The 16,244-nt window shown below is 37.5% G+C and overlaps 2 protein-coding genes and 1 pseudogene across 2 annotated transcripts; 2 read left to right on the top strand and 1 right to left on the bottom strand.

Moving 5' to 3' along the window:
- LOC109328963 (protein EXORDIUM-like 2) lies at positions 2,208-3,178 on the top strand. The gene has a single exon (XM_019562617.1). It carries the CDS (start codon positions 2,232-2,234, stop codon positions 3,135-3,137), a length of 906 nt encoding a protein of 301 aa, XP_019418162.1. The 5' UTR covers positions 2,208-2,231; the 3' UTR covers positions 3,138-3,178.
- On the bottom strand, positions 4,546-9,398 carry LOC109329697 (phospho-2-dehydro-3-deoxyheptonate aldolase 2, chloroplastic-like). Its single transcript, XM_019563451.1, has 6 exons — positions 8,871-9,398; positions 7,508-7,785; positions 6,463-6,739; positions 5,792-6,037; positions 4,686-4,951; positions 4,546-4,646 (listed from the first exon to the last, which is right to left on the bottom strand). The coding sequence occupies exons 1-5, from the start codon at positions 9,336-9,338 to the stop codon at positions 4,688-4,690; spliced, it is 1,533 nt and encodes a 510-aa protein (XP_019418996.1). The 5' UTR covers positions 9,339-9,398; the 3' UTR covers positions 4,546-4,646; positions 4,686-4,687.
- LOC109329696 lies at positions 11,892-15,930 on the top strand (annotated as a pseudogene).

Genomic DNA, 16,244 nt, shown 5'->3' on the forward strand with positions numbered 1-16,244 from the left:
CAACACCTTCCCAATGCTTTCAACTTTGGAAACTACTTTTGTTTTATCACAACTACCAACTTTTGTTTTAAATGTAATAATTTCTATAACTAGTGACATATCAACAAAATATGGTGACTTGTTTAGAATAATGGAACCTGCTTCTTCAATTCAATGCCCCATCCATTAGGGAGTAGGGAGGCTATTATTTTATTTTGCTCACTACTATCACACACCAATATGTATGATGAATAAGATATTTTTCTAACTAATCATAATACATGAGGTGCTATATTTTTTGGACAAGGATCCTCTGTCCGAAGAAAATCTTGTCCTATGTGTAAAGCCAATTAAATTTCATAGAATAATGTATAATATTAATTTATATTATTATAATTTTTATTTTTAATTAAATAAAAAAAATAATGAGATGGGGACATCAAATAGGATATGAATAGGGACATGTGATCTTTGGTTGTATTTTGGAGTGTATTTTTAAGACAAAATTGCAACTTCAATAAAAATTAATGATCATAAATATTATTATCTTTTGATTTTTTAGTGCATTTTCCTACAAATTGTCTATCTAGTAATGAAGAGAAATTAATTATTTTTTTGGAATAGATAAAGACAATGCTTCCACCCCAATGAATAAAGTTAGTACGTAGTTCCTATCATATCAATGGTTGAATTCCTCTCATGGGACCACATATTAGGTCCAAATAACTATGCTTAAAACTAAAATGCATGCATGCATTATTGCTCAATTCACCAAATCTCACTCCAATCCTCCCTCTAAGATGGGTTGACAAAACTTAGTTTTGTTCTTCCTTAATTTTGTAAAAGCCAATTTTTAGATCAAAATTCTTCCTAAACTAAAAGAAACTCAAATATGTACAAGTATAGGTAGATTTAGTGTGTGAGATTGCTTGAGACAAAAAAAAAATTGATCGTATGTTAGTTGTTAGTATTTTATTGTGGATGAGACTCCACCCTCAACTTCCTACACCATACCATCTAATTACATATTTATTTTCAGACAAGAATGACAAACTTAAAAATAACTTTGAAAATTGAGAAATTACACCACCAAGATCAATGTAATTATAGATATAAGAGTGCATGTTGGTGTTTAAGATATATAGCATTAAAAAAAGTATGAACATAACATGAAAAAGTAGGTTGTTATTATTCTATAATCACATACAACTTCGGAATATGAATGGGAGGAGTTTAGACCTATAAGGTTTGTCTCTTTGGATAAAAAAGAATTTGACCGGTGACAATTTCTTATAGAACCCTAACCCTAAGTCCAAGCAAGCCATACAAAACAAGGATCCTTTTGCTAAAATGAGTATGTCTCAATGCATTGGATTAATCATGTTTATCCAAGTAATATAAAAATGTTAATTTGTGTTTTCAGAATTTTCTTTTTAATTTAATGACACTTTGTCATTGGAATGAGACATGAAATTGGAACAAAAATGAGTATAGGTGATTTGTCACCACCTGTTAGGAGTGTCACATTGAGTAAAATAGCAAACTCAATGTGATACTTAAAGCTATGAGATTCTCCAACCTAATAGACTAATCTTTTGGGTTTGAGCTCTCCTTACGTGCTTAAATCCTAAACATTGGTGTCTTTCATTGAGAGTTGTATCACAGAAAGCGCTACTATAAGCTAAATTAAGGTATATTACCGATTACTGGTAGATGAATGAAGTCACCAAAAGATAAAGGACTATCATCTTTCAATGTCGATAGAGTAAAAAACGTCATGGACGTCAGCCCTTAAAGGGACGACAATGTTAGGAGTTATACGTTGAATAAAATAACAAACTCAATGTTGTACTTAACCATGAGACTCTCCTACCTAATAAACTAATCTGTTGGGTTTGGGTTCTCCTCAAATATTTAAGTCCTAAAACCATCACGTCACCCTCCTCGGATGTGGATCAGCTATCCTAAACATGTAGAGTCTGTTCCAAACCAATCGTAGTGAAGCAAAAATAGACAAAATCATGAATGCTAAATTTTTAATTGATGTGGCATATTGTGATTGGTTTGGGACAAACTCCGAAACATGTTTGGGGACATCAGATTCTCGTCCCACCCTCCTCAACAATCCTACAACCTGTCATCCATTACACCCAATCACAAACTCCAACGTGGATTCTTAACAAGTACACACCTCTCCCACAACATCATATAAATACCACCTTAAACCCTTCTCATTAATTCAAACATTCAAAATGGCCTTTAATTACAACTTTGCCATTCTTTGCTCAACTCTATGCTCTCTACTTATCATGGTTAACCCAATAATGGGAGCACTTGTACACCAAGAACCACTAGTTCTAAAATACCATAACGGTGAACTCCTCAACGGTCATCACACCGTTAATCTCTTATGGTACGGTACCTTCACCTCAATCCAACGCTCCATAATCGTCGACTTCATTAACTCTCTTACCTCATCAAAACTCGATACACTACCCTCACCTGCCACGTGGTGGAAAACAACCGAAAATTATAAAGGGTTAGGATCCTCTGCTCTCGTCGTAGGGAAACAAATCCTACACCAGAATTATTCCCTCGGAAAATATCTTAAAAACACGCACCTCATTGCTTTAGCCTCAAATCTAAACGGCGCCGCTTCAATTAACGTTATCTTAACGGACAAAGACGTTGCCGTTGAAGGATTCTGTTCACGATGCGGGACCCACGGTTCAGTCCGAACCGGTTCGAACCGGACCGCGTTTATTTGGGTTGGGAACTCTGAAACGCAGTGTCCGGGTCAATGCGCGTGGCCGTTTCACCAACCTATTTACGGTCCCCAAGGTGCACCGTTAGTGGCGCCTAACGGCGACGTTGGAGTTGACGGGATGGTTATTAATTTAGCAACTCTTTTGGCGGGAACAGTTACGAATCCGTTTAACAAGGGTTACTTTCAGGGACCGGTGACGGCGCCGTCGTATGAGGCGGTTTCGGCGTGCGCGGGGATATTCGGGAGTGGAGCGTATCCGGGTTATCCGGGTCGGGTTATTGTGGATAAGATCAACGGAGCGAGCTATAATGCGCATGGAGTGAATGGAAGGAAGTATTTGTTACCGGCGATGTGGGACCCTCAGAGTTCAGCATGCAAGACGCTCGTGTGATCGTGATTGTGTGGCAGGTCGGTTCGAGAATAAAGTATCTCATTGTATTAGAAGATAATTTATCTTCTTCCGCCAATAAATGTACGACATGTGTATTATTTTGTTTTGTTTTAGAAATGCTTTTATAAAAATGATTAAATATAACACTTGTTATGATTTTAATGATTACAAGAAGATAACATATCTTCTAATAACAGAAGATACTTTATTCCCTTATTAAATTAATGTTTCAGGTTTGAAATTACAAACCCTAGTTTGATATATATCAATGTAATAATGTTTTGATTTCTGAATATAATATTATTGTTTATCATATTTCTTTAGCAAGCATCTTAAGCTTATGGTTCCTTAGGTTTGCTTTATTTTAACCAAATTTTGTTCTAGTCACTTATACATATACTCATCCATGGGAGAGAAATAGCATGTCTCACATTTTAAATCAAAATGTTATTTTTTGTTGTTAATTCTTTTATTTATCTGATTGGTTCAAGACATAAAACAATACACCTTTTGGGACTGGTAATCTTTGTCCCTCATGCACCACGAGGAGCATAGAAAGATTTAACAATGAGACTCTTTTACCACCAACATGCGTTGATTCAAGTGATACATGTTTGATTCCCCTTAAGCAAAGTCTCAGATTCGAGTCTTGTAGATAGAAAAAATGTCCTCTGGGAGAGTTAGCCACACGTACGTGTGGATGTTCCTGGTTCAGATAGGATTGTCTCCAGTGCGAAGATACTTGAGAAACCAAAAAAAAAAAATGAGACTCTTTTATCATGATTGAGTTTGAGTTCAGGTTCGGGTTTATATCCGCCTCAAATCTTGATTAATGGATGTTTTTGTGTTCAGAAGGTGAATCAATGTATGAGATTCCCAACTAATAGGTATGCGAATTTATTTCCATTGTTTAAACCTTTATCTCCATGTCACAAAATGAAAATAAATGGAAGTGTTGCCCTTGTCTATGTTACCATAATTCAGTAGATTCATCTGCATGGGTTGGAATTACATGATGTTTCTTCTTGTTTTTTCAAGACAAATTCTTACAACATAGAAAATCGGGAGAATATACAAGCAGTTAAGGACTGCATTGTGCAGAGGTATTTCTGTTCATAACCAAACAATTATTCAGTCTAAAATATTGAATGGTTATTTGATTTCACTCTTTTATGGAATTCTTTCACATTATGGGATTGAAATATATTTTTTAAAAGTTTTGATTGAAATTAGCTAATTAATTTTGACTCATGATCAATATGTCATTGTTCCATGTTACCATGTAATCATGTAATTTGTAAACAAATTATGCATTGTTATGTTTTGAACTTATGAAACTAAAAAAAGAACTCTTGTGAAGAGTCACAAGAATGTGATTAGACGAAAAAGAAGGAATCAAAACTAAATTGAGAAATAAACAATCTTTCATATAACACATTTGTTATATCATGGAATTCTTATTCGGGTAGACCCATCTTTTATTGCAAGATTAAATGCATGATCATAAACCAGTATTCATGATTCAGGAGCAAAGTAAGAGCCATATTTTTCTAAATTCTAAGTGATGCTAGTGATTGCATATTAAGCCTTCTCTTGCGTAGCCTCTGTGAAATAGCAAATGCAAGCTCAAGAGATTGAGAAGCATTAAGCCTTGGATCACAATGAGTGTGGTAGCGTGAGCTCAAGTCATCATAAGTAATAGTCTTGGACCCTCCAACACATTCTGTCACATTCTGACCGGTCATTTCGAGATGAACCCCACCAGGGTAGCTTCCTTCTTGGTCATGTACATCAAAGAATGCCCTCAACTCAGCCTATCACCAATAACATTAACATGTATTTAACATCAGTAGTTATAAAACTTGAAGTATGCTACAAAATTCAACCTCATGTCAGAACACGACGGAACAAAACATAAGGTTTTTTTTCTTCTCGTTTTTAGAGTATTTTCGAAACAAAACATAACATGACAAAAACATCTTGATTTTGCCATGTCCCATCCTGTTTTGTCTATGCACCAAGTGCTACCTAATATTACAAGAGCAGATGTCAAAAAAACAGCCAAAGTAATTTCCACTAAGTTGTCAGTTCCTGTAACACTGTATTTTCTAACATGCGACTTATTGTGTATATTGTATACCAGTAAATGAAGGGTAAACAATTATATAGATATCATGTGTAAGATCCATAAACTCCATGACCAAGAAGCATGAGTAGGATAGAAGGACAGAGGCAATCTGCAAATTGTACCATTAGCTTTATCCATCATTAAGATAAATTTTTTTGCAGAATCTTTAGTTTACCATATCTTTGAAGAGTTTATGGCAAATTTATGGAACTTCAGGGTTTGGAAAATCTTCTTGCAAATTCATATATTTAAAAACATTGGCCAACCACGAAAAGAAATCCAAAAATAGGTGGTCTGCAGAATCAGTGTTATGTGAATGAACACAAAACGTGAACATTTCTGAGCTAATTTGTAAGCCGTAGAAAAAGTTATACCAGTAACATGAACATAACGCTTCTGTAGGTTCCAAAAGAATTGACCTAGTGCATAGTACCATAAAGCCTTCTTTATGCCACTTGTGTATTGCCTAAATATTGAGTACAAACAAGACAATATATTAAAGGAGACTAGTTTATGTGAAAATTACCCTTATTGAATCAAAAGAGCGTGTTTTAAGTCCGGATGGAGCTTTGATGGTGTTCCCATGCATGGGGTCACTAACCCAAGTGACAATTTGACCTGCACTGCGCACTGCCCTGACAAGATGTGGGAGTTTCACTCGCATATTCTCAGCTCCCATTCTAACAATCACAGTAATTCTTCCAGGCTTGTTTTTCGGGTTCAGAATATCTATCAGCTTCACAAGTTCACGTGGATCCATCTTATCACTCACCTGAAAGCCAAGAACCCTTTCAGAAGCTGCAAATTCTGTCAGCATGCATATTTATTGGATACAATACGAGAAACTACTGCATGGTCCCGAACAAATGGTAAAGGACAAATATTCACTATAGATTTGGAATTAACTCTTATTATCTTAACTCATGATTGCATAATTAATGGTGAAGATGTGTCTTGGACCATCCAATAATTTCTCCTACATGACCAAGGCCTTTCAGATATGATTGTAGTTGAAGTACTTACGCATCATATTAAAAGATAAACACAAATAATTGAGTGAGTCAAGCATATGCATAAGTAAATGTATACACAAACAATACTAAATAAAGCACGTGAAAAAGTAATTTGATAATCAAACCAAAATGGTGACATAGCCAAACATATCACCGACATAGAAGAGGAACACTATGTATGCACCTTGATGCCAAGTGGATTAGCAACTCCTCTCAGAAATTCAACATGAGCTCCATCAAGTTGGCGGGTACGTTCCCCAACCCACAGCATGTGAGCTGAACAATCATAATAAAGTCCAGAAGTAGAATCCTCCCTAGTTAGCGCTTGTTCATAAGGGAGAAGCAAACACTCATGAGAGGTCCAAAAGTCTGTTGTAGCCATGATTGGATGATCAGCTGTGAGCCCAGCAACACTCATGAAGCCAAGAGCCTCATCCACCCGATGAGCCAATTCACGGTACCTGTTGGGCCACACCAAAAATTAACTAATTGATAGAAGTTAAGACAACAACAACCAAGCCTTAGTCCCACTAGGTGGGGTCAGAACTTCAAGAGAGATCAATATCAAGTATGAACAGAATCCATTTTTCTGTAGAATGCACAAAAGAAGTGCTAATGCTTATCATTGTCAACAAGGTTAGTAAGTTAGATTAAGTTGTACTGCATCACTACAATAAAAGTGGAGCAAATGTAATTTTAACACTGTGAAAGGGGAAAAGGAAGTACACAATGATTATGAAAAAAATCCGATTCATGATCTTTTCTCCATCTCATTAGTCGTTACAAAATAACCACATTTAGTTCATTAACTTTACTAGATAAGCAAAACAAAGCCTTTAATTTTAGTCCACTTCTAATCCTTTCTAGTCTTCCTCTGATTTTCTCCCATTTTATTTCTCCATATGATCCTATTCAGAAGCAGAATGGAAGACAAGGGAAGTAGTCTGAGATATTCTGAATTTCCATTCCCTTTTAGGAAAAAGCTCCTCTAAAAAATTAGAGCAAGTAAATGTTTATCCACCATTGATTAGCTAAATTGCACTTAGATCAAGTAAATGTTTATCCTCTAAGTCTTACCCTCCTTATATTCCTTGACTTCCACTACTTTCGAATAAGATGAAAAGAGTAGATTCAATTTTCAAATATAGAGAATAAGGAATTAAGAATTAATAAACATGAACAAGTTGAAAGCCTGAAATAAATCTGAAAAAAGAAGTTAGAAAATATGCCTGTCTCCCAGCTCACTATTCTCCATGAAATCTAGATTCCATTGACTGACCCTTTGCATGGCAGCATAACCTCCTGTGGCGAAGGCACGCAGAAGATTCAGTGTAGCAACAGATTGACAGTAGGCCCTTATCATCCTCTGTGGATCTGGAATTCTAGATGCCGAGTCAAATGCATCACCGTTCACATTGTCGCCCCTGTAACTTGGCAGCTTCACTCCATTTTTCTCCTCAAATGAGTCTGACCTTGGCTTTGCAAACTGACCCGCCATTCTGCCCACCTAAGTTATCATGTCCGCAGCTAAAGATTGTCATTCACATTAATAACGAAATTTTAACTGCCAAATTGTAAAACTACTAATTTGCCTATCTGAAAACAATTTTTTTACGAAATTTTCCATCTAATTTGCTAACGGTCTGCCTCTCATATCTCAACGGAAGGATTTGATCAACCCAACCCAAGAAAAGCGCCCTCCTCTTCCTCCAAGTTAGGTACTCATAAAACAAAAATAAACAAACCAAAGCTTCAAATAATTGTGATTTGGACCGTGACCTCAAGCTCTGCCATGATCGATGATTAAAAACCACTCAGTCTGACCCGGGCACCCTCGTCCCATTTAACCCAGCTTTACATGGTCCGACCACGTTAGCACAACCTGAGGTAGGTGACAACGACAAATCAAGGGAGTCTCCTGCCTCAATGACCAAATGAGCACACGCCCAACACACTCTGCCAAGTAATGCTACCCTACATTCCCCTATATAAATGCCACACAAATATTCTCACCTATATAAGTAGCTATTTCCCGCAAACCATAAATGATTTCATTCTTCTATACAGACATACTTCCCTAACCGATTTCCATAATGACTTGAGCTTTTGGAGTGCCATTGAGGTACACCCCTTTGTGCTCCAGACGACGAGTTTGATCAACTCCAAATCATAACACAACATTGTTTGGGTTCGAGCCCCACAGTGGACGTTCTATATTGCCTAATGCCTATTAAAAAACAATACAACACAGTCCTTTTTCATCATCAAGACTCAACCCCTAACACATAAACAGCAAAATGTTTCAAACAATTGTAAAAAAATCATATTCCAATTTCATGAAATGAATAAATATAAAGCTAAACGACACTTTTGGTTCTTTACCTTTAGATAAAGTTTCAACTAGGTCTCTTATCTAATTAACAACACAATTTATTCCTCTTAACTTTTAAATTGAATCCATTTCCATCAACACAAAAGTTATATGCTTATACTTGGTTTTCATGTTTTCTTTGGGTGACACAAAAAACAATCAATTGAAAATTGCAGCATTTTATGGTGTAATAATAATGATATATATGATAAAGTTATAACCTTTATAATAGGCATTTGGCCACCAAACATAAGAACAACACCCATTTGAAGAATAACACGAAAGGTATCACGTATATTGTTAGCACTGAATTCCTTAAAGCTCTCAGCACAATCTCCACCCTGAAGCAAAAACGCATTCCCCATTGCAGCTTGACCCAATTTCTCTTCGAGGTTCCTAGCCTCTCCTGCAAATACGATTGGAGGGTATGAATGAAGAGTTTGGAGCACTTGATCTAGGGCATTTTCATCTGGGTATTCTGGAAGCTGAAGCGCCTTTTTCTTCTTCCAACTATCGATGCTCCAAGTGGTGGAGATTGGGGCGGTGGTGGATGATGATTTGGAAAAAGGGTCGGTGGAATTGGCGGTGATGATGGATTTGTTGCGGTGGTTGTGGTGGTTGGGTGAATGTGGAAGTGTGAAGAGAGAAGGTTTGAATGTGATTAGGGATGAAAAAGAGGTTAGAGCCATTTTTTTCTATTCTCTTCTCTTCAGAGATAGAAAGATAGATAGATAAATAGAAAGAGAGAGTGACACAAACAAAACTGATATTTATAAAAGAATTCAAGCCGAAAACTTTTTATACTGTCACCACATCATCTGTATTAATTATTATTGGATTTTTAAATAAAAAGTAATATATAAATCAATGGTGGATGATGTAGCTTTTTAAAAAATTACGGATTGAGAATAGAACTATTCTATGTAAGACTCTATAAGACTTAGAATGTTTCCTACATGTATACTGAAGACAATCTTATTCGAGTCAGAAATATTTACAAGTATATGAGGCTAACTCTCACAACGATTATTTTTTTCATTCACAATACTCGAATCTGAAACCTTAATTAAGGGAAAATGTGAGATTTATATGATTTTGTTTGTTTTGGAGGGTGCGCCTCCTTTGATTTAGCAGTTTGTTTTTCCTTTTTAGTTTTTACATTCAAAATCCAATTATAGAAATAAACTTATACAAAATAAGAAACCCCAATTACAATAAAAACTTCACATAAAACCAGTGTTGTGAAACCCGAGCCGGACGTCAAACCGGCAGAGGTCTCGTATTAGGTTTAACCGGTTTAACTGTTTAAACCGTCCGATCTAACCTGTTGATTTCATACATAATTAATAATTTTTATTTATAAATATATAGTTATATATAAATGTAAAACTTTATATAATTAATAATTATGTATAATTATATTGAAATAATATCTCTTTATCTTTTTTTGGACCGTAGTAAAACAAAATATTAGAACATTGTCCCATTTTTTTATTTTTAAGTGAACCGTCCGGTTTACTTCCCGGGTTAATCCGGTTTAACCGGGTTTAACATGGTCGGACCGGATTTTTTCCGGTTCAAAGCGCTTCAACTCTCATTCGGTTAAGACGGCAAACTAGAGCCGTTTTCAAGTCCGGTCAGTGATCAGACCGGTCGGACCGTCCAGTCCGGTCCAGTTCTAATAACACTGCATAAAACAATGACCATTATCATCAAGAATATAGTTTATAATTTATAAATTAAGAATACTATCATCTCATATTTTTTATAATTATCATTCTTATTCTGATCTCATAATTTATCTTACACTTTATATTTTATAATTATAAACTTTTTCTCCCTCCTCATTTTAACCTTTCATGATCATATTTTTTATGAGAATAAGCACAATAATATTTGTCTGTAGTGAATATTCTTAAGAAATAAGAATAGCATAACAATAAATAAGAGAAAAATAATTTTATTTCAATAATAATGAGTGGTCGATGATATTCTCATGTCACATGTGACTAGGTTATTTGGATCATATAGGAATGACAACCAGACAAGAAATTAATACTTAGCTATGCCAATTCACACATACATATAAATAACATATATACATTGATACTCAATCAATTTTTAAATTTAATTATATATTTTCCAATAATTAATATATATATTAAACATGAATAATGAAATATGTAAATGATAAACTTTTAGTTGAATTATTAAGTTTTATTATAAAATAATACTCATTTATAATACATATAAAATATTTTATTCAGAATGATTTACAAGGTTAGAATGTCAATGCCCTACAAGCCCCGGCCCCTCTATTAGAGAAAAATATTATATTATTCATCATGAATGAAAAAAATATCCGCTGTGAGAGTTAGTTTCACAAACCCGTAGATGTTTTCGACTCGAACAGGATTGCATCAAGTGCGATGATATATGTGGAAACAAAACAAAAATATATACGTAATATTAACGAATATTGGTTCAAGTGCTACATGCTTGATTTCCATTAAGCAAGATATCGGGTTCGAGTCTTGTGGATGAAAAAATACCCGTTGAGAGAGTTAACCCTACATACCCGTGAATGTTCACAGCTTGAACATAATTGTCTCTGGTGTGAGGACGTGGGAAATAAAAAAAATCTTATAAGTAATCAAATAGTTAGATATGAAACACAAAGTAAGAATAAAGTAATCCAAATTGCAAAGTAATAAGATAAGCTTGAAGGGGAAATATAACAAAAACAAAATGATTGTGTTAGAGATTATTTCTCAATAAAATCACTTAATAGTTTGAAAGAAAAAATAATTTACAACATATATTCTTTTAGTAGATATTTACAACATCGATTAAAAATATATTTGAGTAAAAATGATTTATCATATTTTAATTCTTTTGTATTAGAGCACATGAAACATTTTAGAGAACAACAAATCAGTTATATTATTTGATGGTGGATCAGCAAACTATTGAGCCGAACTGGATTTGAACCAACATAGACATATTACCAACGAATTTACGGTCCGTCCCTATTAGCTGCTCGATAATTTATTTTAATTTCAATAGTGAAAATCAGAAAATTATACAAAAGACCAAAGGTGAACCAACAAAATCCACTAGATCCGATCGAAGTTTTGATTATTGTGAGTGACATTCTCCGTGGGCTTTATTATAATATATTATTTGTCAAAAATGTGTTGTTTGATCGCCATTATTTACATGTGTTAGAGAAGTTAGGGTTTTAAGAACACGATTCTTCATCTCTTTCACTCATTCACAAAATCACAATCACAATCCCTAAAATGGATCCAGAAATCGCGAAGACGCAGGAAGAACGTAAGAAAATGGAACAAGAACTCGCTTCCCTCACCGCCACATCCGCCGTCTACGACACAGATCTCTACGGCGGAACCGACAAAGATTCATACCTCACTTCAATCCCTGCTAACGAAGACGACGACAATGTCGACGCCATTGACAACGAGGTTGCTCGTAAACTCGCCTCCTACACCGCTCCCAAATCTCTATTGAAGGATATGACCGGTTCTGGCGCCGACACTGATTCTGACTTGGGATTCCGTAAGCCTTCAAGGATAATTGATCGTGAAGATGATTACCGTCGTCGGAGGTTGAATCAGATTATCTCACCGGAACGGCATGATGCATTTGCCGCCGGTGAGAAAACACCGGACCCGAATGTTAGAACCTATGCTGATATCATGAGGGAAGAGGCGTTGAAGAGGGAGAAGGATGAAACGTTAAAACTGATTGCGAAGAAGAAGAAGGAGGAAGAGGAAGCGGGTAAGGCTGCTCCGGAGAAAGATAAGGCGCAGAAAAGGAGGAATAGGTGGGACATGTCTCAGGATAATGAAGGAGCGGCGAAAAAGGCGAAAACGTCTGATTGGGATATGCCTGACAGTGCAGCCACTCCGGGGAAGTGGGATGCTACTCCAACGCCGGGGAGGGTTGTTGATGCGACACCGGGGAGGAGGAACCGTTGGGATGAGACTCCAACTCCGGGGAGAATTGTTGATTCTGATGCCACTCCGGCTGGTGGCGCGACACCTGGTGCAACCCCAGCGGGGACTTGGGATGCTACACCGAAGCTTCCGGGAATGGCTACACCAACACCGAAGAGACAGAGGTCAAGGTGGGATGAGACACCTGCTACAATGGGTAGTGCAACTCCTTTACCAGGTGCAACACCTGCTGCTGGCTATACACCTGGTGTTACACCTGTTGGAGGGTTTGAATTGGCTACACCGACTCCTGGGGCCCTGCGAGGGGCGGTAACGCCGGAGCAGTATAATTTGTTGAGGTGGGAGAGGGATATTGAGGAGAGGAATAGGCCTTTGACTGATGAGGAGCTTGATGCAATTTTTCCACAAGAAGGGTATAAGGTTTTGGACCCTCCTGCTTCGTATGTGCCAATTAGGACTCCAGCAAGGAAGCTTCTTGCTACCCCGACGCCATTGGGGACTCCTCTTTATCAGATACCAGAGGAGAATCGCGGGCAGCAGTTTGATGTTCCTAAGGAAGTGCCTGGTGGTTTGCCGTTTATGAAGCCTGAGGATTATCAGTATTTTGGAGCGCTGTTGAATGAGGAGGACGAGGAGGAGTTGTCGCCAGATGAGCAGAAAGAGAGGAAGATCATGAAGCTTTTGCTTAAGGTGAAGAATGGAACACCCCCACAGAGGAAAACTGCTTTAAGGCAGCTGACTGATAAGTCTCGCGAGTTTGGTGCTGGTCCATTGTTTAACAGGATTTTGCCGCTGCTCATGCAGCCTACTTTGGAGGATCAAGAGAGGCATCTTTTGGTTAAGGTAATTGATAGAGTTTTGTACAAGTTGGATGAGTTGGTTAGGCCTTATGTGCATAAGATTCTTGTTGTTATTGAACCCTTGTTGATTGATGAAGATTACTATGCCCGTGTTGAGGGGAGAGAAATTATATCTAATCTGAGTAAGGCTGCTGGATTGGCCACCATGATTGCTGCTATGCGTCCTGATATTGACAACATCGATGAATACGTCAGAAACACTACTGCTAGGGCTTTCAGTGTTGTTGCATCTGCTCTTGGTATTCCTGCATTATTGCCCTTTTTGAAGGCTGTTTGTCAGAGTAAGAAGTCATGGCAGGCTCGGCACACTGGTATTAAAATTGTTCAGCAAATTGCTATTTTAATTGGTTGTGCTGTTTTGCCACATTTGAGGTCTCTTGTGGAGATTATTGAGCATGGTCTGAATGATGAGAATCAGAAGGTGAGAACTATTACTGCCTTGTCTCTTGCTGCACTTGCTGAGGCTGCTGCTCCTTATGGTATTGAGAGTTTTGACTCTGTCTTGAAGCCGCTGTGGAAGGGTATTAGGCAGCACCGTGGCAAGGTTTTGGCTGCGTTCTTGAAGGCAATTGGTTTTATCATTCCGCTGATGGAAGCCCTATATGCCAGTTACTATACTAAAGAAGTCATGATTATTCTGATTCGTGAATTCCAGTCACCTGATGAAGAAATGAAGAAGATTGTTCTGAAAGTGGTGAAGCAGTGTGTGAGCACTGAGGGTGTGGAAGCTGAATATATTAAGAGTGATATCCTCCCTGAGTTTTTCAAGAATTTCTGGGTTAGGAGGATGGCTTTGGATAGAAGAAACTATAAACAGCTTGTGGAGACAACTGTTGAGATAGCAAACAAAGTTGGTGTTGCTGATATTGTTGCGAGAATTGTTGAGGATCTTAAAGATGAGAGTGAGCCTTACAGGCGAATGGTTATGGAAACTATTGAGAAGGTGGTCACTAACTTGGGAGCTTCTGATATAGATGCCCGGTTGGAAGAGCTTCTGATTGATGGTATTCTTTATGCCTTCCAAGAGCAGACCAGTGATGATGCAAATGTGATGCTTAATGGGTTTGGAGCAGTTGTGAACTCTCTTGGGCAAAGAGTGAAACCATATCTCCCTCAGATTTGTGGTACTATCAAGTGGCGGTTAAACAACAAGAGTGCAAAGGTGAGACAACAAGCAGCTGACCTTATTTCAAGGATTGCTGTTGTCATGAAGCAGTGTCATGAGGAACAACTGATGGGTCATCTTGGTGTTGTCTTATATGAATATTTGGGAGAAGAGTATCCTGAAGTTTTAGGGTCAATTTTGGGAGCTCTCAAGTCAATTGTCAATGTTATTGGTATGACAAAGATGACTCCTCCTATCAAGGATTTGCTTCCCAGGTTAACGCCAATATTGAAGAACAGGCATGAGAAAGTCCAGGAGAACTGTATTGACCTTGTTGGTAGAATTGCTGACCGTGGGGCTGAATTTGTACCAGCGAGAGAATGGATGAGAATCTGTTTTGAGCTTCTTGAGATGCTTAAGGCACACAAGAAGGGAATTCGTAGAGCCACAGTCAACACCTTTGGATATATTGCTAAAGCTATTGGGCCACAGGATGTGTTAGCAACTCTACTGAATAATCTCAAAGTGCAAGAGAGGCAGAACCGTGTCTGCACAACAGTGGCTATTGCAATTGTTGCAGAAACATGTTCACCCTTTACAGTCTTGCCAGCTTTGATGAATGAGTACCGCGTGCCAGAGCTTAATGTGCAAAATGGTGTCCTCAAGTCTCTGTCTTTCCTCTTTGAGTACATTGGTGAAATGGGAAAGGATTACATCTATGCAGTGACTCCTTTGCTTGAGGATGCTCTTATGGACAGGGATTTAGTTCATAGGCAAACAGCGGCTTCTGCTGTTAAGCACATGGCACTAGGAGTGGCTGGTTTGGGCTGTGAAGATGCGCTCGTCCATTTACTGAATTTTGTCTGGCCAAACATATTTGAAACTTCTCCCCATGTGATCAATGCTGTAATGGAAGCCATTGAAGGAATGAGGGTTGCACTGGGTGCTGCTGTCGTTCTTAACTATTGTCTCCAGGGGCTGTTCCACCCGGCTCGAAAGGTTAGGGAAGTGTACTGGAAGATCTATAACTCACTATATATTGGTGCTCAGGATGCTCTTGTTGCTTCATACCCTGCCCTGGAGGATGAGCACAGCAATGTCTACAGTAGACCAGAGTTGATGATGTTTGTTTAGATTGCAGTTTAGGTTGTCGAGAACTGTTTTGAAGACATTTTACAGTTCTTGGTGATGTCCATATTTGCAATACTTTCTTATCACTTAAAACTATTTTGATATCCAAATATTGCTTGGTATGTTCATTGAAAATGACTCTTATACTATAGCTCCGTGTGCATTACTGAGATTCCTTCTTATCAGAGTTATTATTTGTTTATTATGTTTTCTGTTGTGTATGATGTGGTCATTATATGCAGCATGAGCAGCATATTTTGATACACACATTCTATAGCTGCTTTGTTTATCTTCTTATGTGGGGCTAACTTTTCCAGAGGATATTTTTTCCATTCACAAGACTCGAACCCCAAGACCTTGCTTAAGGGGAATCAAACATGTAACACTTGAACCAACCAACGTACAACTTTTCTACCTCTTTAATCACAAATATGGCCCTCCTGAATTCATCAACATACAACTTTTCTCACGGTCCACAATTCCTAGAGTAAATATGGGAAAGTGAAGAAAGTATTTTGT

This window comes from Lupinus angustifolius, chromosome LG16 (assembly GCF_001865875.1).
Source record: "Lupinus angustifolius cultivar Tanjil chromosome LG16, LupAngTanjil_v1.0, whole genome shotgun sequence".
NCBI lineage: Eukaryota > Viridiplantae > Streptophyta > Magnoliopsida > Fabales > Fabaceae > Lupinus > Lupinus angustifolius.